Source organism: Glycine max, chromosome 12 (genome assembly GCF_000004515.6).
Source record: "Glycine max cultivar Williams 82 chromosome 12, Glycine_max_v4.0, whole genome shotgun sequence".
Taxonomy (NCBI): domain Eukaryota; kingdom Viridiplantae; phylum Streptophyta; class Magnoliopsida; order Fabales; family Fabaceae; genus Glycine; species Glycine max.
The window spans coordinates 40128887-40151023 of NC_038248.2; the positions used below are offsets into that span (position 1 = coordinate 40128887).

The following is a 22137-nucleotide window of genomic DNA, read 5'->3' on the forward strand; positions in this document are numbered from 1 at the left end:
TACTTTTGACTACAGCAAAATCTGTTAATTTGAAAAGTAAAAAACAAAATTTTTAATTTTCTGAAAGGCTAAAAAAACATCATTAATGAAAATATATAAAACATTAATTTATAATCGAAATTGATATTCAAAACATTCTAATCATGTACAAATCTTTGTATATTATTGAGTAATTTTAACTAGTTTAAATAATATCTTAAAAATATAACTCAAAAGTTTTTAAGAAAAAATATTAAAATTATAGAAGTATGCATACGTAATTTAATTAAAATTTTAAAATAAAGAAGGATATTATCAACTATTTATAAAAAAGGAATGAATATAAAAAAAATAATTTCAAGATATATATTTTCCAAACATATCACAAACTCAAGTGTAAAATATCAAGTATAGAACTATGTTGGTTTCTAAGTTTAACTTATTTTGCAAGAATATATAGCATCTAACTCCTTTTCATCAATTTTAGGTGTATCCAGTGATAAATAAGAGTTTCATGAAGAAAGTTTTGCTTTTTAATTTCTCAACCTCTACAGTGCTAAATACATACCAAACCTATCACCCTCAATTACTTATAATTTGAAATTGATCTCAATGTTTACTATTGACAATTATTACAATATACAATGAAAAATTAAGAGAAATACTCACCAGAGCACAGTAGTCCCCACTTAAAACTTAAAAGCATCCAATACCCAAATATTTAAATTTTTAAAGAGCCGTTGTCCTTTCAAAGTCTAAACACTTCATGCATAACCCTCGATACCCTCCCTATTTGCTTTTATATTTGGGTTTTGGGGTCATGCAAACTGGGATATTGGCGGCAACATTGTATGGGAGAAAAAAGAAATTATAAGAAAATTTGGCAAAAATACACTATTGACACCCATCCCAACTCCTTCATCAAGCTCGTGTATCACACAATCATTCACTTCCACAAAAACAACGGTCCTTGTTTCTTTCATCCACACCTAATCATCACGTGTATATCACGCAAACTACTCGCGCGTGGACAGAAGGATGCTATCAGAGCAAAAAGCCTTATTTTTCACTCTCACACGCCCTGGTATAGTCTCTGTGCACAGAAATCAAATTTCAGAGCGAAAAACACTGAAAAACGAAGGGTCTCAGGGAAGAACCCCGAAACCCCGAAACCCCGAAACCCAATCTTCACTGAAAAAATGGAAAACACCCTTTAATCGAACCAAAAAGCCAATCGAAGAAGATGCGTCGCCTATTCGATTTCTAGGGTTTCGGTTTCTCTCCCTCCTTGGACCAACCGGGGCAGCGCTGCAACGGCGGCGTTTTTCTTCCGATTCGGAGCACATTCGAACACCCAATAGGACGGAGAAGCCAATCGGCGAATGCCCATTTGCTAGTTTTTGAGAGTGCCAAAAAAGTTTTTCATTTTTCTTTTTCAATTTTTGTGCATTTTTCATTATTTTTTCCTCTATTTTTTCCGTGTGGTGATTCTTCCGCTTTCTGGTCATGCGATCATCTCCGTCTTCATTGGGTTCGTCGTCTCGATTGGGTTCGCGGCTTCGGAAGAAGCACAAGAGGTTGGATGCAATATGTGAGGAAGAGTACACTCGAAACCATGGTGAGTTGAATGAGGATAATGAGTTGAGTGAGGATAATGAGGATTTGAACCCTGATGTGGGGGTTCGTCGAAGCTCCCGGGTTCGCTGTGCCCCAGTGCTGCTCGACGCTTCTCCAGCTCCGCCGAAGAAAAGGCGGAAGGTGGGGAAGGGTGGAATTAGTCGTAGTGTGGAGGGTGCTAGGAGATTAGGGCGAAAAAATAAAGGTTCTGGTGGGACTTGGAGTTCTAGGTTGAGATCAAGAGTTGGCAATGTAGGTGTTAGGGTGAAGGAGGAGACAGAATCGCCTCGGGGGAAGAGGAAGCTTTTTGAGGGAATGGTTAGAAGGAGGGGTGATAGGGAGGTTGGTAGGAAAGAGGAGTTGGGAGGTTTGATGCCGAAAGTGGTTAAGTCAAAGAGACCGGGGAGGATTAAAGCCACAAAGCATGAGGAAGGGCATGAAGAGGATGTGTCTGATGGGAGTTTGGAGGAGAGTAAGAGTCAGGAAGTGGAGATTGTGTTGAGCAGTGGTGAGGAGAGTGATTCTGATTCAGAAACCGAATCGTGTGGAGGGGATCGCATGGATGATTCGGATGGAAATACCTCTCCTGTGATAGGGAATGAGGAGGGGAATCTGATGGATGATTCAGATGGAGATGTCTCTCCTATGATAAGGAATGAGGAGGGGGATCAGATGGATGATTTGGATGGAAATGACCCTCTGATGGTAGGGAACGAGGAGAAGAACTTACCCAACGATTTGCAAATAGAGGAATGTGGTGGTAACGCTGAACCGTCTCCAGTGGAACATTTAGTTAAAGTGGATGATCAGTTAGAGAGTGCGAAGGAAAGCAAAAGAGTAGGTGATGTAGCTGAACAGGTAGATAATAAAGGATCTGTTGGTAAGGAGGTTGATGTCAACGAAAATGTCTTGAAAGATGCAAATGATGGCAAGGAAGCTGACGTTGATGAAAATGTCTTGAAAGATGCAAATGTTGGGAGGCTGGATGAGTTGAAACATGCTTCAGTTGACAAGCGTGGTCACCAGCGTATCAAAGAGGGAAGACGGTGTGGTTTGTGCGGTGGAGGGAGCGATGGTAAGCCTCCAAAAAGGTTAGCTCAGGATAATGGTGAAAGTGAGAATGAAGCTTATAGTGGGTCATCATCTTCAGAGGAGACTAATTATGATATCTGGGATGGTTTTGATGATGAACCTGCTTGGCTTGGGCGTCTCTTGGGTCCTATTAATGATCACTGTGGTATTGCTAGAATATGGGTTCATCTGCACTGTGCTGTATGGAGTCCGGAGGTGCGGTTTTAATTTAGTAGTATGTGAAACATGGCTTGCATCATGAAACTCTGCATATTGCGAGCTTGAGGTTTATGTAAGACTTTAGAGATTAACATTGCAGACTTGTTGATCACAATGACATTTTAATTTTAATACGTTCTAAAAGCTCGGTTTGGTAGTAAAAGTCTTGCTCTGGTAATTGTTAATGAAGCAGAATAAGTTCTAAACTGATAATAACTAATACATCTTCATTTCCTAGACGTTCCCCTTTTTGTTTCCTTTTGAATATAACTTGCATAATGGATATAAGACAACCACTTGCTTTTACAGTTCTCGACCTTGGATGTAGATTAAACACTAGATACAAGGTAAGATGCTTTGGTGTGTTTGGAAACCCATTACAACTCAGTTGAATGGAGACTTCCCACTTTCCAATGCACAAACTGAGAAGGAAGGGACTTATTGGAAACAAACACACACTGAAGATCCATTGTTTCTTTAAACTTAAACTGTTTATAAACTTTTTTTCTTTAACCATTTCAATTTTGTCATCTGTCCCAAATTCCAAATGAACATATTGACCTTTTTTTGGGCCTGAAAATATAGATGCTATGTTAAGCCTTTCTAGTAAAATATGCATGCTGTATAGTTAATATTGTCCATAGTAATGAGCAGACGTTGCCAACTCCTGACCCAAAAAGGTTGTGTCCCCTCCTCCCCGGCTCTTTGTTAAACTTTATTAACTTAATAGTTTGGTTGCTCAGAGTTGACAGTCAAATTGTCTTTCTATTTGTAGCTTAGTCAAATTTTTGTTAAAGTAAATATTTGTTGTGACAAACTTCTGCAGGTTTATTTTGCTAACTTTGGATGCTTAAAAAATGTGAGGGCTGCACTTTTCCGAGGAAGAGCATTGAAGTGCACTCGCTGTGGGAGGCGAGGGGCAACCACTGGTTGTCGTGTCGATCGTTGTCCAAGAACTTATCACTTGGTTGGTTGAGTTTTCTCATTAAGAATAACATTCACAAATATTTTGAATTCCCTTTATTTTGCTACTACAAGCAAGAAAAACATTCTTTTATACCAACCATGAGTTAAAACTAACACTCTATCTGGGTTTTGCAGCCTTGTGCAAGAGCAAGTGGTTGCATCTTTGATCATCGTAAATTTCTTATAGCTTGCACAGATCATCGGCATCTCTTCCAACCTTGTGGTAATAAATATTTATCCTGGATAAAGAAGTTGAAGGCAAGGAAAATGATGTGGGAGATAAGGAAGCGATCAAATGAAGCTTGTAGAAAAGATATTGGAGATGAAGAGAGATGGTTGGAAAATTGTGGAGAGGATGAAGAATTTTTGAAACGAGAAAACAAGAGGCTTCATCGTGATTTATTGAGAATAGCCCCAGTGTACATTGGGGGTTCAGAATCTGCCAGTGAAAATTCATTTCAGGGATGGGAATCTGTTGCTGGGCTTAAAGATGTCATCTGTTGTATGAAAGAAGTTGTTATTTTACCTCTGCTATATCCTGAGCTCTTTGATAATTTAGGGCTTACACCTCCAAGAGGTGTTCTCTTGCATGGGCATCCTGGAACTGGGAAAACCTTGGTGGTCCGGGCATTGATAGGTGCATGTTCCCGTGGTGATAAGCGGGTTGCATATTTTGCCCGTAAAGGTGCAGATTGCTTGGGGAAGTATGTTGGTGATGCTGAGCGTCAACTAAGACTATTATTTCAGGTTGCTGAGAAATGTCAACCTTCTATAATATTCTTTGATGAAATAGATGGGCTGGCACCCTGCCGCACTAGGCAGCAAGATCAGACGCATAGCTCTGTTGTGTCAACATTGCTTGCTCTTATGGATGGTTTGAAATCTAGGGGTTCAGTTGTGGTCATAGGTGCGACAAACTGTCCTGAATCTGTTGATCCAGCACTTAGGCGCCCTGGTAGATTTGATCGGGAAATTTATTTTCCATTACCATCAATTGAGGACAGAGCTTCCATTCTCTCACTTCACACCCAGAAGTGGCCAAAACCAATTACTGGATCCTTGCTTGAGTGGATTGCAAGAAAAACATCTGGCTTTGCTGGTGCTGATCTCCAGGCTCTTTGTACCCAAGCGGCGATGAATGCGTTGAAGAGGAATTTCCCTTTGCAAGAAGTCCTGTCTTTAGCTGCTGAAGAAAAACATTCTGGTTCTAAGCACATTCCTCTTCCATCCTTTGCAGTGGAGGAGAGGGATTGGTTAGAGGCTTATTTTTCGTCCCCACTACCTTGCTCCCGGAGAGATGCTGGAAATGCTGCTAATGATGTAGTATGCTACCCTCTTCCCATCCAACTTATTCCTTGTTTATTGCAGCCATTATGCACTCTTCTTGTATCTCTTTATCTTGATGAACGTCTATGGTTACCACTTCCCATATCTAAAGCTGCAACAGTGATAAAGGATGTCATGATTTCTGCTCTAGACAAAAAGCAAAAGCCTTCTGATCACTGGTGGTTGCACATGGATGATTTTCTTCAAGAAACAAACATTGTTTATGAGTTAAAGAGAAACCTTACTTGTTCTGGCATTTTATCTGCCAACGATGGCATTGCTGGTTCTTTTGATACTGTGGATGATGCCAATAATAACAGCTTGAAGTTTGAATCTTCCACAAGGAACCATCTTGGCATGCATAGTGGTTTATGTGCATTGACCAACAAATCAGGATTTCGGATACTAATATCTGGAAATTCACGATCTGGCCAGAGACATCTTGCTTCTTCCCTTCTTCACTGCTTTATTGGTAATATTGAAGTGCAGAAGATTGATATGGCAACTATTTTACAAGAAGGGCATGGAGTAGTGGTGCAAGGGATTGGTCAGATACTAAGTATGTCTCTCTTTTTTATTGTTTGGCTGGTAATGTTGATTTTTGTTCTCTTGGAATCACTGTTAACTAAATATGCTAATTAACAAAAACTCTGGAGATCAAATAAGCTGTCATCATTTGTTCATTGTTGCTGAGGTTATACTTATGACTTAGGCTTACAAAGATAATACTTTTCTTTTCCTAGCCACTGAAAGGTGCCAAGTGTGAGAGAGGAGTTGAAGTTGTTGCTCTATACTAGATGTTTAAAGTTACTGCACAAAGATTAAGAAATATTTGATGAAACTCAATTTTTATATTTGGACTAAAATGTCCTTATTTAATACCTTGATTTTTGATACTTGTGCCACTAGTAGTGGGTATTAAATAAGTGTATATTTGATAAAAATGCATTAATTAGACTTTGAAATCCTAAAACATTTATTATTTTGGGAAAAAAATAGAAAGCTAAAACATCAAAAGATATGGGAAGGAGGTAGTACAAAATATTGATGCTCAACTATTTTCATAATTGTATCAACTTATAGATATAGATCTGATACTCACCGTTAGATTCTGTGGCAGTGAAATGTGCTAGCAGGCAATCTTGCATAGTATTCTTGCCAAGAATTGATTTATGGGCTGTGGAGAAACATTTCCAAATTGCTGAAAGGATAGATTCGTGTTTAACAATGGGCAAGTCTTGTTTCACACCAAACGAAGTTGTTCAGAAGGAAAATGACATTAGTAATGAGAAAAACTCAACTGAGATGACCAAAGGCCAAGCCAACACAAAGGCTTCATATGCCTGGATGTCATTTATTGAGCAGGTGGAATCCATTGATGTATCGACATCCTTGATGATTCTGGTATGAATACTTTTTTGCTTTTAATAATTAAGCCTTTATACCATTGGTTCCTAGGTTTTTGCTCCTTTTTTTAGGTTGAATGTTGATTTATGTTACTTCACTAGTTTCTTATTTGTCATTTTGGAATATATTAATACAATTTCGTATTGATATTGAGTAATTCTTATGACTTTTAACATTGAGTAATTCTTATGGCTTGGTCAATTTTTTTTAATCTCAATTATCCTTGTTTTTTGCAAGAATAGGTCATTCATTTTAGTATTAGCTAGACATTTAATAATATTTTATATTGGTTAGTAGATCCTTATATTTTTGTTTTTCATTTGTGACAGGCTACTTCAGAAGTTCCCTATACAGAACTTCCGTGCAAAGTAAGAGAATTCTTCAAGAGTTACCAATCTAAAGATGGCCGATCAACTCCTTTGGAGCAGACAATTCCTCGATTCTCTGTGCAAATTGATGAGAATTTTGATCATGACATGGTGATCAATCTATCTGCACTAGAGCTATTGAGAATTGTAGTTGAGCAGCTGGTTCAATTGATTCATCAGAGATCTCATGTTCATATGGGTTCCCAAAAGGGCAGAAGTTATAAATCAATTGAAGTTTCTAAAGATAAGGAGGTATGCCAAAGAAAAGAAGATGGACCAGCTAATGATAAGAGGGAAATCCAACTTGAATCCTTTACCAAAGTTCCACCAACACCCAACAGCAAGTCAATGAAGGGAAAGTCAATCCTGTTATTAGCAATATCCACATTTGGCTATCAAATTCTTTTATACCCACATTTTACTGAACTTTGTTGGGTCACTTCAAAACTCGATGAAGGTCCTTGTACTGATGTAAGTGGACCTTGGAGGGGCTGGCCTTTCAATTCCTGTATAATTCGTCCTAATAATTCACACGACCAGGTGGCAGTATCTTGTAGTTCTGGTGGCACCAAAAGCAGAGAAGCATCTGGTCTGGTCAGAGGCTTGATTGCTGTTGGTTTATCAGCTTACAGAGGTGTTTACAAATCAGTTAGGGAAGTTTCCCTTGATGTAAGGAAGGTTCTCGAGATCTTAATTGAGAAAATCAATACCAGAATTCAAGCTGGGAAAGATAGATATCAATATTTTCGTATTTTGTCACAAGTGGCTTATTTGGAAGACATGGTCAACAACTGGGCTTACTCGTTGCTAAGGTATTACTGCTTTTCCTTTACTATGCATGTTTGTTTAATTACTATTTTTTTGTGTGGATTTGGTTTCTAACAGTAATTCCTTCCATTTTAGTCTGGAGCAGGATTCCCCTGAGCATAAAATAAAGGCTATACCAGCAAGTGGTGGGCCATTAAACAGTCATCTCACACATGAAAATCACCAAACTGAAGGTGAGGACTGTCATTTAGTTGTTCCTGTAGATGGTAATGATTTGGAGACATTGGAGGGAAGTCAGAAGGAAATTCCTGCTGAAACAACTGGATGTCTTGCCTCTGATGACAAAAATGATAATGCAGACATTTTTGATTGTGATGATGGAAATGCTAGTTCTGAAGGACATCTACAGAACCATTCTTTTTCAGATAAGAATATCAACAACTCTATTGCTGCAAGCCAACCACTTTATCCATCCACAAGTCAGGAGAATGGTATTTTATTTGGACAATCTGAATTTGTAACTGCTGGAAATAATGAAGAGATGGATGGAGAACTGGGGATTTCAAAAGGCTTGAACAAATCCACGTGCACTCAATCTGTGGTCCCTTCTGAAAATGGACTCCACACTGCTTGCGAACCAAAGAAACACGATGTTGAGATTGGGAACATTAGGTCTGATCAGCCTCTTAGCTTGCCCTCTGTAGAGACCGGTGCTAAATCAAGTGATGTTAAATCTGATAAACAAGAGAATGCCCCAGACAGTAATGTCTCTTCAAGTAATGGCTGTGGCCCTGCTGAATCCGGGGTTATTTGCTTGTATCAATGTTGCCCTGCATGTCTCCACAGTCTGCATCATTTGACAAAGAAAATACTTGTTGAAAAGTGGGGTTTAAACAGTGACAAGTGGACAGCAGAAGATGTCCATGATGCTGTTGCATCATTATCTGTGGATCTTATTTCAGCAGTTAGAAAATGCTTTATGCCTGAAGATTTCATTGATTCATCAAATAAAACCTCAAGAAATGAAAAGCGTGGAACATCTCTCGACTGTTTGAAACTGAGCACGTGTAATAATGGAAACCAACGCAAGGATGTTGTGCCAGCTGAATGTGTTTCTCACTCAGCAAGCCAACATGCAACTGCAATGGAAGGTATGGTGCTGAATGAAGAATCATCCAAGCATGATCTTAAATTTGTTTTCAGAGATGGTGTACTAGTTCATTTGGACCCAGACAAGGATGTCTCAGTTCACTGTAAATTTGAGAACTTGTGCCTTTGTTCTCTAAGAGAGTTGATAGTAATGAAAAAGCGCCCTTTTGATTAGGCTATATTGTTTCATAGCTTGGATTGCATAGCAATTTTTTGGTGCTGATGCGGCATTTGTATATAACTTTTTCTGAGATTGAAATATAGTTTTGACCAGGAAATTAAGTTTCTAGTGCTTCCATCATCAAAAGTCAAAACCACAGCCTTGAATCCTCGTATGTCAGCTAACTTGATTATTTCTGTAGAATCTAACCAAACGTTTATTACTCCCTCGGTCGTATTTGTCATTTTAGAATATTAAGATTTTTTCTTCTTCTAGTAATACTCAAGAAATAGATGCATTAATGGATGTATTGCCAGTGTAGCTAATCGTTTTTGCAAGAATATTTTAGTCAAATGTAATTATTTTATCGTAGGGATTAGTATAATCAATTGTTGTTTTTAAGATTTGTGCATTACCTTAAATACAAATAAAATGAAATGAGACAAAGTATTTTTCTTTTTTTAAATGACGTTGATATTGACAAGTAGAACTTGTGCTATCATCTATGTAGTAAGCCAAGAGTCTTGCTAAAAACTTCTGTTGTGATTTATTTTATTTTTATATTATAATTAGAATTTTTAATTTGGGAGTAAAATATTTTTTCTTTTCATTTTCTTAATTATATTTTTAAATATTTTCTCTTTTCTTTGAGAGGTGTATTTTTATATAATATTATCGCAACTAGACAAAAAAAATGTCTCTAAATCATTTTAACTATTATTTATACTTTTTTTTTAAAACACTTGTTATTTATTTCAATTTAAAAATAACCTTATGTCATTTTAATGTTTTATTATAAATTTAAAATATAATAATTTATAAATGCAAAGACTATTTATTGTAATTATATACAAATAAATATCTACCCTATACATTAGGCAGATTAAAATAATATCTTAAATGATCATTTAACAAATGAGAATTATTGTTCTCACTGGCACAGCTGTTATTTAAACTATTAACGTGCCTAATTTTTTATTTCTAAAATTATTATTTTCATGTTTAATATGTATGGTATGCAATATAATTATGATTTTACTATATATTTTTTTCACGTCACACTACATAATGAAATCATGATTTTATTGTGTATTTCTTCATTCACAAACAACATAAAGATATCATATTTCTCTAGTGTAAAAGGAGGTGTAAAAAAATACACAAAGAAAACATGATTACATTGTGTATTTCGTAAAAAATACATAACGGAATCATGTTTCAATTATGTATTTTTTACACCCATCTTAATTAATTTTAATTGTAAGTTTCTTTTTTTTAAAGCAATAAAATTAATTGTGATATAATTTATTATTTTTAATAATAATTGATATCTTTTTTTAAAAAAAAATCAAATTAAATTAATTGGATACAAGTTACCATTTTTAAACCTAACTGAATTAATTATTTTATAAATTACCTTTATTAACTGTAGTCAAATTATTTTATATTGTAATTAATTTAATTTCAATTAAAAAACGGAGGAGAATAAAATAGTGAGAGAGGAAGGGAAATGGTGGGGTGTTATGATGGAGAAGTGAGAGTTGAAGGGGGTTGGGATCGTTCGAAAGCTCATAAGAATAAAATGGTCATTTGCTAAAGTTTAATACTGTCAATAGCAATGCCCTTTACCAATTAATGTAAGTCTTGAATATATAAAAATTAAATCCATAACTCATTCATATATATTGATAAAAAAAATAATTCAAAAGGGTTAAGGATTTGTCGGTGCTGTAAGAATAATTTATTTAATAAGAAAACTAATGTTCAATTCTCATATATCTAAAATTTTATTGGACCAATAAAACATATACTACAAATAAAATTAGTCTTTATCGGGTAGATTAAGGGACATCATGATTTTGACAAAAATAAAATGATTGTGGGCTACAAGAATCGTGTAACTTGGCAGTGGCTGGCTAAGTTCCTCCACCATGCACACACTGATTTGATCCCCGACTTCCTAGCAGTTTCTATTTTTTTTTTTTTATATCATGATATCGGTACGGATTATTTATTAATTTTATTAATAATTAATCTCTATCGAAAAATTTAATTAATCATTTTTAATGACGTCTTCTTTTTTAATTAAGTTCTTTTTTATTTACAAAACTTAAATCCAAGACCCAAGAAAATCAAATCTAAAATCACTTAAAGTAAAGAGTTGCAGGTAACTTATGTTCATTATTATAGAATGCAAAGAAATGTTTTATTGCACTCACCGCTGCCCCTATTTATGGCTATGACAAAGAGGTGGTTACCTCATCAAATGGGGAGGGATTCTTTGATGCCAAGTCAGAAACTTTGACAGTGAGGAGCATGTATAGATAGATTAAACACATGCCACGGTTATGATAAACACACATTCACTTTTATTTTTTTCAACTACCAAACAACCTAAAGTCATTTTATTTTCTACTCTATTTTTCTTCTCCTCTTTTCTTTTCTTTCACTTTCTTTTTCTTTCTTAAACTAACTATACCTTGATATTTCTCTAGACGAAGTAGCTATACATTATCATAACTTTCGACCACCTAATGTAGTAATTAGGGTATGTTTGGATAAACTTACTCATGAGGATTTTTATTTCTATGAGAAAAAAATAAGAAGAAAAAATGAAATAATTTTTTTATAAGTTAATAGATAAGTTAATTTGAAGAAATGATCTTATATTAATTTCTTTAAAGTTGATTTTTTAACTTGTACGTAGCCTAATTTTAGCTCATGAAAAAACTTATTTTGTTTTTGGGAAAAATGTGCTTTTAATTCTTATACTCTTAGTCAAACATGATCAAGGTCTTTTTTGTATTTTCATATTGATGAATTTGATCCTCAATTTTTTTTAAAAAAATAATATAGATTTAATCCCTCTTAACTTTAAAAAAATATGATAAAATTCTTAGATTGTGACTAAATTCTACATATTTTTTTAAAGTTTGATCAAAATTAAAAATAGAAATTTTGATCATGTTTGATAGAAAAATATAAGAACTAAAAACATATTTTTTATCATTTTTTTTACTCGTATATTTAGTTATGGATAAGTTTATCCAACCATATCTTTAATCCCACTAATCAGTAACATATCCTAACTAAGTAAATTGATTCTGAAATGTAAGCAATGATTTAGCTAATTAAGCTAACAATAATTGTTACAGGTTAGAGGAGGAAAGGAGTCCTGTGACCCATGACAAAGCCATGGATACATAGTAATATGAAACTTCAATTCAGCCATTCTCTTGAGCATTGGCAATTGGTTTTCAATTTTTTTAGTTTCCCCCTTTCTTTAATGGACATTGGCTACTGATCTTCTTGGTAAGGCATGGCCATTTTTCTTGACACATGAGACAAATTGTTGTAGACCTGATGGAATGAAAGGCTTATAATCTTTTCAATTTAAGCCAATGAATCCACCTATATGTTTGTTCAACGTGCCTACTGCTTGTAGTTCTGGTGTTCTGTGGAGAAAATTTGTGTCCCTTGAATCTGTTAGAAGGTTAGATATAAAGATTAGAGTGGTTAAGAAATGTCCAAGTGGCTGAGTTGGGTGTTATGTCATGTAGTATAAAGATTTGCGGGGACCAAAATGTAATGCTTCTCTTTGCTGCAAATGAATGAAGTTTATCTTCTGAAATTATTGGTAGTAGCTTACATTACCATTGACCTATAGGTTCATCTAGTCATCCAGCTAGAAGAAAATTATTACCTTAGCCAAGAAATTTTCTTCCAAGATTCTGTTATTTATAGTAATTTTTAAATCACAATACCAACAAATCTTGCCTTTCAAGAAAAAAAAAATACCAACAAATCTTTTGGAGTAAAGAGTTTAGTTTTTCAAGAGGGTGTTTTTGCTACTTTCATTTTCATTAGTATATTTTCACTAATTACTATTAACATTTTTGGTTTGGTGGTGAATCTCCAAAACATCAAAATGGAAAAAAAATTGGTGGCAGTAATATTCTTTAGACTTGGCACGGAAACTTAATCAATTTTCACTTGATGCATTTCCACTCCATACACACATTATACAAAGATTAGACTTTTTTACTTTATTTTTTAAGACTTTACAAAAAAAAAAAAATCTTATTCATCATTTTATTTGCGAATCAAACTCAATAATTGAAACTAGCCAAATAGCCAATTAATTTAAAAGTAACTTTTACCTAATCAGAAAAACTTACAAATATAGCTAAAATTGGTGAAGATTCTAGAGTTGTTATTCGATAGGTTAACAACAATTACAACGAAATAATTCAGAGTTTTTGGCATCTTCCTTAACTGTACCATCAACCTAGATCCGATTAAATAATTGGTTTCATTCCTTAACCACACTGAACTAAATTAATACTTTAATTAAATTTTATCAGTTTGCTTTAATTTTTTAAACGCTCATAATATTTAGACAGCTAAGAACATTGGTGGTGTGAATTGTGATAGTGGAACACAGCAAAAGTCATAAACCCTATACACATAGACTCACACACATGAGAAAGTAATGAAGGCCTTCTGCAACTGCATGCTAAGAACTACTATAATTATTCAATTTTGATCATATAATAATTTTAAAAAATATCTATTCTCAAAGAAAATAACATGATAATTAAACCTTCTCACACCATAATCAAATTATTTGTTTTAATAGTCAAACAAACAACCAAACACAATGATTAATTTAACTTGTTTTGTGATGTGAAGTGGCTGCATAAACAAAAACCTCATCACATGGGAATGTGCTGGCATGACAAAGCTAATCCCAAAAAAATCGTCCCTACCTATTATTTTTGTTGTTGTGGAACTTAATTGCCGCATGGCCCCACTTGGCCTCTCTGCAGCACTCATCCATCTCATAAGTATTATTTTCACTTCATGAAATGCCCAAGGGAAAATCCATTTCTGTATTAAATAACACTTTGTTTTTTTGGACAGTAAGCTCATTATGGCTAAACAATAATATAAGGACATGAACATCTTAAAGCACATGCTGTCATATCTCACATGGCTTATCTAAAGCTCAGCTTGAGCATTTTTAATAGTCAAATCTTTGGCCTATGTGTGCACTACATTCGTTTAATTTATAATCAGAATTCAATGACAATAGATGCAAACGCCTCCAATATAAATTCAGAACACATGAAGGGGTGAAAAAGTTGGAAAAGTGGAAAACTCATGGAGCCTATTGGCAACTCTTGTGAGTCTTCTTTTTACAAAGATGAAAAAGTGGAAGCTGCGGATCTTCTTCTCGAGGAGTGCTGGTTCTTTGATAACTTGTTAAAGATAGCACCAAGGATGACAAGGTGTCACTCTGATCCTTACCCTTCTTCCACTGGCCTAATCAGCCCCCCAGATTTTTTGGTGAAGGACTCAAACTCATCATCACCAAGTAAACCACCAAACAATGGTGCTATTGTTCATTCTAAGAAGATCCAGAGAGCACCATCCATGCCACCATTGAGATTGAGAGAAGAAGACCATAAAGGAAGCTGTTCTGTTAGGAGCAAATTGGTGCACCAACCAACAGATCCTGTTGTGTCTCATGCAGCAAGTGAACCTCATTGTGCACAGATGAAAGGACATCATAACAGTGATTGTAATAGAAGGAAAAGCAAACTGCTAAGAACACCATCTTTGCCTCCATCCATAGGGAGAGAAGAAAAGTTCCAAGTAAATGATACTAGAACTGGCAGATCCCACAAGCAACCATCAACACCTACACATATTGACATTCTTCCCCCCAGGCAAACCTCTAAGGTACTTCAATCATCTGCTTTTGTTAGATATATTTAAGTTAATAGAATCATTTTTCATTTATGGTTTAAATGCATAAGATTCTGTCCCTTCTAAGAGTTTATGATTGCTTTTATTGTGGCCAGCACCCAGAATAGCACTAATTTATGGTTCAATCATCTGCTTCTGTTAGATATATTTAAGTTAATAGAATATGGTTTAAATGCATAAGATTCTGTCCCTTCTAAGAGTTTATGATTGCTTTTATTGTGGCCAGCACCCAGAATAACACTAATTAAAGCCAAAAGGTCCAAAAAGCCAAAAGTTTTTTGGCTAAGCAAAATCGTATAATTAGAGAAGGACAGGCAGCATATATATATATATATAGCTTGCTGCTATAATGCTACTTTTTAAGAAAAGTCAATAACCCTTTAGAAAGTAAAGTTTTAAGACATACATACACTTCCAAATTCAGATTGATTTGAATGTTTTGAAGTTAACTACTCAGTCCTCACATTTTTTCACTTATGTTTTGGTCATGCATGACAGTCTTGTAGCATTCCAAGATGTAGACCAGCCAGAAAGACTGAGGTTGAAAGCTTCAACAAAGAGGGTATTATGGAGATGAGGCGCAGGTTCCTGAATCAGAAAACAATGAGGAGAAGCCTAAGTGATCTTGAATTTGAAGAAGTTCAAGGGTTCAAGGATTTGGGGTTCTCATTTGAGAAGGAAGCCTTAAGTCCAAGTTTAGCTAGCATACTACCTGGCTTGCAAGAGAAAAAAAGAGATGAGACAGAAGAAGATAAGGCAGCAAGGAGACCATACTTATCAGAGGCATGGTTGGTGCAAAGTTGTGCTCCTCCTATTCCAAATTGGGCTTCTCACAAGTCTTCAGGTGACATGAAAGAGCAAATCAAGTTTTGGGCTAGAGCAGTGGCTTCAAACGTACACCAGGAATGCTGAGAAAAGCCATTGATTGCATTATAGTGTCATAATCACACTTTACTGATCAATTCTTTGTAACAATTGTCTAAGAACAGGAAAATAATAATGATAATAATAGTAATTCTTGGTATTTGTTCTGCTATATAAGGCATTTAATTAATCATGTATGCTCTCTCTTTATGAGCATATTACTGATCGATTATCCAAAACAATCTACTGATTTATAATATATAAATCCTGAAGTTCGAGTAATGACTTTTACAACTAATCACAATTAAGCTAATCTTGTCACATAAGCATTTTGATTGTTATGTTGCAACGTGGCTCAGTGCTTCAATTCCCTATTTTTTCTTAGCCAATTTATACCCACATTAATAACTCTTTTTTTTAGTTTCTAAAAAGAGTAAGATGTCATTGGCTACCTTCTATAAAATAACTATTAATTACTCAAAATAATGAGCCATTTTTTTGTAAAAGATTACCATACTAGCTTGTATATATTTAGTTAACAATACTGTAGAAAGAAAAATCAAAATTATATTTCGTTACAAGTCCTACATCGAAAAATGACCCATAGTTTTCAATGGTTTATATATGATCATTTTGAAGGCTGGTATAACTTTTGGGTGTGTGGGGGATGGATACAACACATACTTCTTTAAACTCTAACCCTTATTATGTATTGTAAATCCCCTAGTGAATTACAATAAAAAAAAGACTCTTTTCATACTTGTGGTTTGCCTTGTATTTATTAGTTTGCCCCATAATTTGGAACTTCATAACTTAATGATCTTTTCTTCTCTTTTTTTTTACAATTTTTTTATGTTTCCTGAATTTTGATAATTGTATTTTTTTTTCATTATATTGCTTAGTTACATTAAAGAATAAAATAAAATAAATACAAACAATTTGTTATTTAAGTGGTATTAAACTTGGTCCTCCAAAGAAAGATTTTGAGTTTAAATCTTGTGGGTGAAAAAGTAATTTAGAAGAAAGATCTATTAAAAGTGATCAATATAATTTTTAGACAATATTAGTTATTAACAATACAATTATAATCACATCGTAAATAATTATTATTTTTTTCAATAACTATTAAAATGTCATATTTAAAATGATTTTTAATTGGATAATAATATTAAAATAAATAAAACTAAATATAACATTTAATAAAGTTAAAGAGTAAAGTAAAAGTATTATAAAATTTAAAATTAAACTAAAGAACACTTATAATAAAATAATCATCTTACTTAGATAACTTAGTGTTCTCATGAAAACAAAATTGGTACAAAATGTGATATCTTTCATTGGAGGCAATACTACTATTCGAATAAGGTAAGACCACTAAGATGCAAAATTCTCCTCCTCAAAATTTAGTGTTATTTTATCTTACTTGCGCATTTAAGACTAAAATTTTGATATCTTTAATTAAGTTAAAATTATTTTATGTCAATTAATTTGCGTGTCAACCAGTGTTACGATAATTTGAGTAATTTGCATAAAATTCTAGATTTGAATTTCATTATATATTCAAGTTTTTTTTTATATATTTAAGAAGGGGAAAAAAAAAAGAGAAAAATCTTGTAGCATGTGTGATTAATGGATATGGGGCAATTCGCTTTTGACACCAAAAGCCAAACAAACTCCAGAAGAAGATATCTTAGTGGTGGCATAAACACAACAACAACACAAGGAAACACCATTATCATCCCCGAAGCTGGGAACAACACTCCTCAAAATCAAATCTCTGCCATATTATATATCAGATGTTGCACTCTCAGTGCCACCACCACCTTCTCTTCCCACTCACACTCGCACACCACAAAGTTAAACCCCCTCTCTCCATTCTTCCTCCTCTTCACCACAAACCCACCATTCTCCACTCTGTTTCGGCTTCAGCCATTCCTCCATGGGCCGCGCAACTCGCCGATGCAGCAGCAGACATTGACACAGAGGGCCCTGTTGAACTTCCATTCTCTTCCACTCCTTCCATTTTCGCCACCTCCGACGACCCTTCGCCCATCCAAGTCGCTTCCAGTGTTCTCCTCACCGGCGCCGTCTCCGTCTTCCTCTTCCGCTCCCTCCGCCGCAGGGCTCAACGTGTCAAACAATCCGTGAGCACACTCTTCTCTTGTTTTTTTTTTCTTTTTTTTCTTTTTCATTCCTAGTTTCTGGGTAAGAAAATTGATATTTTTTTATATGATAATCGTCACTTGGGTTTCAATTTGACTTAGGAATATGTGCCATGCTAAGTTTCTATGTATTTTCGTTTATAAAAAACTGTAAAAATGTCAATTTGACTTGTAAAGTAGTTGTTATAAAAGTGAATAACTTCTCATACACGGTTGTATATCATTAGATGACAGTGTAACCGTGCATTTCAATTAAATTCTAGATGTTGGAGATCTTAAATTAACTAGTGATATGAACAAAATAGTGTATATAAGGGGAAGGTAATCCTCGCTTTACGAGTTAGTTTTTGGGTTGAATTAGTTTAAGGCCGAAATTCTTAGATGGTATAAAGTATATATCCTAATGGATGTTGTTGGGGCTATCGGGTCATTATAGGACCACCTACATATATATTATCTTACAAATTTCACGCTTGAGATGTTTAGTCTTCAGCATCAAGGAGGTATTGAAGATTTCACATTGACTAGTGATATAACCTAAAAAAGTGGGAGGCAACCCTCACTCCATAAGTTAGTTTTTTGAAATTCTAAGACTAGAATTTTTTTTAAAAGGTCCGTTATTTGATTTTGTATAATTGTCACTATTCGTGTTTTGCTGCGTTTGGTATTTTTCAATTTGTCTGTAGGATAACATGTGTAGTTACCCTCTTCTTTATAAATGTTTTGGTGAGAAATGATTTCAAAGAATGGATTTTTAGTTTTAAAAAATGAAATTGGATGTATTGAGTTGATTTTGTTGTTGTGCTGTTCACATTAAGTTTTGCAGTGATGTTACTGATTTGTGCTGTTACGATGCAGTCTGTATTCATTGAAATGGGTTTTGTGGTTTTAGCAATTCAGGTCTTCAGGAGAGAAGTCGATAAAGGAAGAAGCATTGGATAGCTTGAAAGCTATGGGGTCGGCTTCAGTGAAGGCTAAGGAGGATTCAGCTTCACCTGTTCAGGCATTGCTTGGGGGAATATCTGCTGGAGTTATTGCTCTTATTCTCTACAAGTTTGCCACTACCATTGAGGCAGCTCTAAACCGACAGACAATTTCAGATAACTTCTCTGTATGTCTCATCTCCTGTCCTTCTATATCTGTATTTATTCTTTTTTGTTGCACAACATGTTATTTGGAATTATAAAAGGCCGTTTCTTTTATTAATATAACCAAATAAAAAGGTCAGAATTTGAACACTATATGACATTTATATTGTATATTTGAAGTTATTTTTTTCTTGTCTTAAAATCTTGTGATTGGATACAAATTATGATTCAAGATTCAAAAAATGAGCTTTTCCATTCATGATTTGAATCTTGATTTGATATCATTAGTAGGTCGGATAGCTAGGAATTGGAATCTTGTTACTTAATCTTCTTAACTGTGATGATGGTAAAATTATAATAGAAGTGTGTTTCATCTCTTAATATTTTTTTTCTGGTTAGTAGGCTTAATTATTCTGAACAATTTTTCCTTGGGTGGCTTATCATTCTTCTTTAGTTACAATTTTAAAATTGAGACTCCAAAACACTTGTTGCAAAAAGAGAGAAAAGAAAACATTTCAGTTGAAGAAACAAAGAGTAGCTTTGGTAACATGAATCTAACTGTCCAAGGAATATGATGTACTTTGATTGGTGTCATTTCCTTCAAGCAGAAGTCTTCAAACATGTGGGGTTGTGTTTCTTTCACCAATTAAGAACACTTCAAATTTCTTCCCAGGATATATTTGATTGAAATGATTATCGTAAAACTGCTAATGTTTTACTATAGTATTTTGGTTGAAAAATATGTGCATGTTAAGTCATTGCTGCCTGGTGTAGTGACACAGTTTGATTGAAGTTTGCAACATTGTTTATACTTACATGGATATTTAATGTTGATTCGTGTTACTTCATGGTTATTCTGTATAATTGATGAACCTATTGAATATACCTTAAGTCATAGCTGCCCATATATTGACAGTTTGATGGTAGTTTTCAACATTGCTTTCACTTACATGGCTATTTAATGTTTTTAATGTCGATCTGTATAAGTTCATGGTTATTCTGTATCACTGACGAACCTATATTGAATACTGAACTGTGATGATCAGAATATTCAATTGTACTGAAGTTTAATCATTGGAGATTAGTAAGGCAATCCATTCCCAGGTTGAAACTAGAGATTGTGCTATATATGTATGAATCTAGTTAGTCTTGGAACTGGATAATTCCGTGTTTCCCATCCAACAGTTACCTGATACTGAAATACAGACTATTAATTCAGCTGTGTTTTTATTTTCATAAATTACACAAGTAAGCACTGAGAGTGGATATTAAATGGGAAAAATAGATAAAACTAAGATTCTACACTTTCATTTTAATCCATTCCTGGATCGTCTAGAAAATTCAATCTTTAATGCTCTGGAGTATGAGAGTATCCAGCATAAGAATTTTTTTTTACAATTATATGATTTGTTGGAAGTGAAATTATCATCTTTTACAAGTACACCTATTGTTATCATCATAAGTTGGCTACATCTCTTGACTAACTTGTGCATTGCAGAGTACAGGATCAATTTTAGCTGCTATAGCCTATAATTGTGGTTATGAATTGTATTATTAAGTACAGTAGTCCAATTTTTTGTTATTCTGACAAAGCAATTGCAATATTTCTGTGTACACGATAAGCATAACCCTTTTCCTAGTGTCATATGTCATTCATAGAATTGATTTTGTCACAATGATAGAATGATACAAAAGCATTTAAATTAGTTGAGAAAAATGACAATAGAACAGATGTTCCAGTTTTTTATGCTTTAAAATTGTATGCTTTTCAGGTCCGCCAGATAACCATCACCATTAGGTAGCTTCAATCTCTTTTTCTATCTGGGCCTTGCTGTTCTTTTTTTAAAGCACCTGGCCTGACAACTCTGACAAATTTTCACAGGACAATAGTGAATGGCTTGACCTACCTTGCAACATTTGTTTTTGGCCTGAATTCCCTTGGTTTATTCCTTTATTCTGGCCAGCTTGCCCTCAAATCCATCATGGGAGATTCAACTGAAAAGGAAACTGAAAGTAAAAGCACTGATCAGCCAAATTTATCAAATTCATCCAATGAGAGTTCCACAGATAAGACTGAATTGAGCAGCAGGAAGGAAGAACAAAGTTCAAATGATGCACAATAGTTACTAGGTGTAAATATAATGAAGTTCAAATCAAGGTCAGCAAATTTTATCCACATGTAAAATTAACATATATCCTTTTTCTTTTGGGAGTAATGTAGGTGGCAAGTTCAATGCAGTTACTAGTCTTAATGTTCAATATTTTGAAAGGTTTATGGAAGCTATATACTCCTGTCCCCTCCTTTACCCTTTCCGTTTGTCAAAATTTTGTCAGTTTTGTTTTGATAGGAAGAAGCTGAGGATTTGCGGTTACTCAATCCATTCAATGAAACATCAATTAAGTTTACAAATTCCACTTGCTGCATTTACATTTCTGTGGCCTTCACCAAAAACTTGTGTTTTATTAGCATCACTTATTTGAGATGAAGAACAAGGTGCATACCCCTAGGCCCTGGTCTATCCTTTGCCACTACTGGTATTTTTGCCAATAAGTGTGTGCCCGGGAAATATAATGGCGAACTGTGCATTGTAGTGATTTTGCTGATTCTCCTTTGCCACCAATTCAAGTTACACAAATCCTTCTAACTGGAAGCTTAAAATTAAAACCATCCCCTGCAATGCAATTTTACAGTCTTATTCCTTAGATATTTGGATTTGGGTCTAGTTCAATTCCAAAAGCTAACTCAAAATGTAAAAATTGTCTTTTACTTGTATACTTTATTTTGGTCATATCATTAATCGATATAGGATTTTCAGCATGCAGTGCATACACACGACAGACCATTGTGTCCAGATTTAAGGCATGTCTTGACCCCTAAGCTGTATGGTAATATCTTAATTAGACTAAGAACCCAATCACCCTTGTCTCTACCTTGATTCTCTAATAACTGGCCACTAAGGCCAGCTTGTAGTGAACTTGGAAGATCAACTTTGAGTACATTTAGTTAGAGATGCCTGTGTGTTTGTGACATTCATAATTGTGCAGAATCATGCATATGACTTAAGTTCAAATGGGGAGTGTCAAATGAATAATGCTTGGTGTAGGTCACCTTAAAGGAGGTAATATCTACTGTAAACAAATAGAGAAAATTATATAGAAGTGCGCAAGTGTCTGTGATTAGTACTATTCATATCAAATAAAACCATCCGTACAAATTGTAC

The 22137-nt window shown here is 34.5% G+C and overlaps 3 protein-coding genes across 5 annotated transcripts; all 3 read left to right on the forward strand.

Moving 5' to 3' along the window:
• Window positions 1–833: 833 nt before the first annotated feature.
• Window positions 834–9148, forward strand: LOC100817519 (uncharacterized). Its single transcript, XM_026124740.2, has 6 exons — window positions 834–2883; window positions 3713–3853; window positions 3988–5737; window positions 6299–6582; window positions 6915–7765; window positions 7857–9148. Exons 1-6 carry the CDS (start codon window positions 1486–1488, stop codon window positions 9043–9045), a joined length of 5613 nt encoding a protein of 1870 aa, XP_025980525.2. The 5' UTR covers window positions 834–1485; the 3' UTR covers window positions 9046–9148.
• Window positions 9149–13942: 4794 nt separating this feature from the next.
• On the forward strand, window positions 13943–15840 carry LOC100527250 (uncharacterized). The gene is made up of 2 exons (NM_001250083.2): window positions 13943–14775; window positions 15301–15840. The coding sequence occupies exons 1-2, from the start codon at window positions 14194–14196 to the stop codon at window positions 15712–15714; spliced, it is 996 nt and encodes a 331-aa protein (NP_001237012.2). The 5' UTR covers window positions 13943–14193; the 3' UTR covers window positions 15715–15840.
• A 1444-nt stretch (window positions 15841–17284) lies between these two features.
• Window positions 17285–21923, forward strand: LOC100799393 (uncharacterized). Of its 3 annotated transcripts, XM_006592857.4 has the most exons (5): window positions 17315–17810; window positions 18721–18939; window positions 20689–20714; window positions 20799–21074; window positions 21265–21923. In XM_006592857.4, exons 1-4 carry the CDS (start codon window positions 17463–17465, stop codon window positions 21037–21039), a joined length of 834 nt encoding a protein of 277 aa, XP_006592920.1. In that variant the 5' UTR covers window positions 17315–17462; the 3' UTR covers window positions 21040–21074; window positions 21265–21923. The 3 variants fall into 3 exon arrangements, with proteins under 3 accessions (XP_003540475.1, XP_006592920.1, XP_006592921.1); XM_003540427.5 differs by lacking the exon at window positions 21265–21923 and having other exon boundaries at window positions 17285–17810; window positions 20799–21200; XM_006592858.4 differs by lacking the exons at window positions 20689–20714; window positions 21265–21923 and having other exon boundaries at window positions 20799–21200.
• Window positions 21924–22137: the final 214 nt, after the last annotated feature.

Coding starts and splice junctions, on each gene's coding strand:
- LOC100817519 (XM_026124740.2), top strand. CDS start 1,486: ATGCGATCATCTCCGTCTTCATTGGGTTCGTCGTCTCGATTGGGTTCG. Junction 3,854..3,987: donor GTCCAAGAACTTATCACTTG/GTTGGTTGAGTT, acceptor TGGGTTTTGCAG/CCTTGTGCAAGAGCAAGTGG. Junction 7,766..7,856: donor TGGGCTTACTCGTTGCTAAG/GTATTACTGCTT, acceptor CTTCCATTTTAG/TCTGGAGCAGGATTCCCCTG.
- LOC100527250 (NM_001250083.2), top strand. CDS start 14,194: ATGGAGCCTATTGGCAACTCTTGTGAGTCTTCTTTTTACAAAGATGAA. Junction 14,776..15,300: donor CCCCCAGGCAAACCTCTAAG/GTACTTCAATCA, acceptor CATGCATGACAG/TCTTGTAGCATTCCAAGATG.
- LOC100799393 (XM_003540427.5), top strand. CDS start 17,463: ATGTTGCACTCTCAGTGCCACCACCACCTTCTCTTCCCACTCACACTC. Junction 18,940..20,688: donor CAATTTCAGATAACTTCTCT/GTATGTCTCATC, acceptor TATGCTTTTCAG/GTCCGCCAGATAACCATCAC. Junction 20,715..20,798: donor CAGATAACCATCACCATTAG/GTAGCTTCAATC, acceptor AAATTTTCACAG/GACAATAGTGAATGGCTTGA.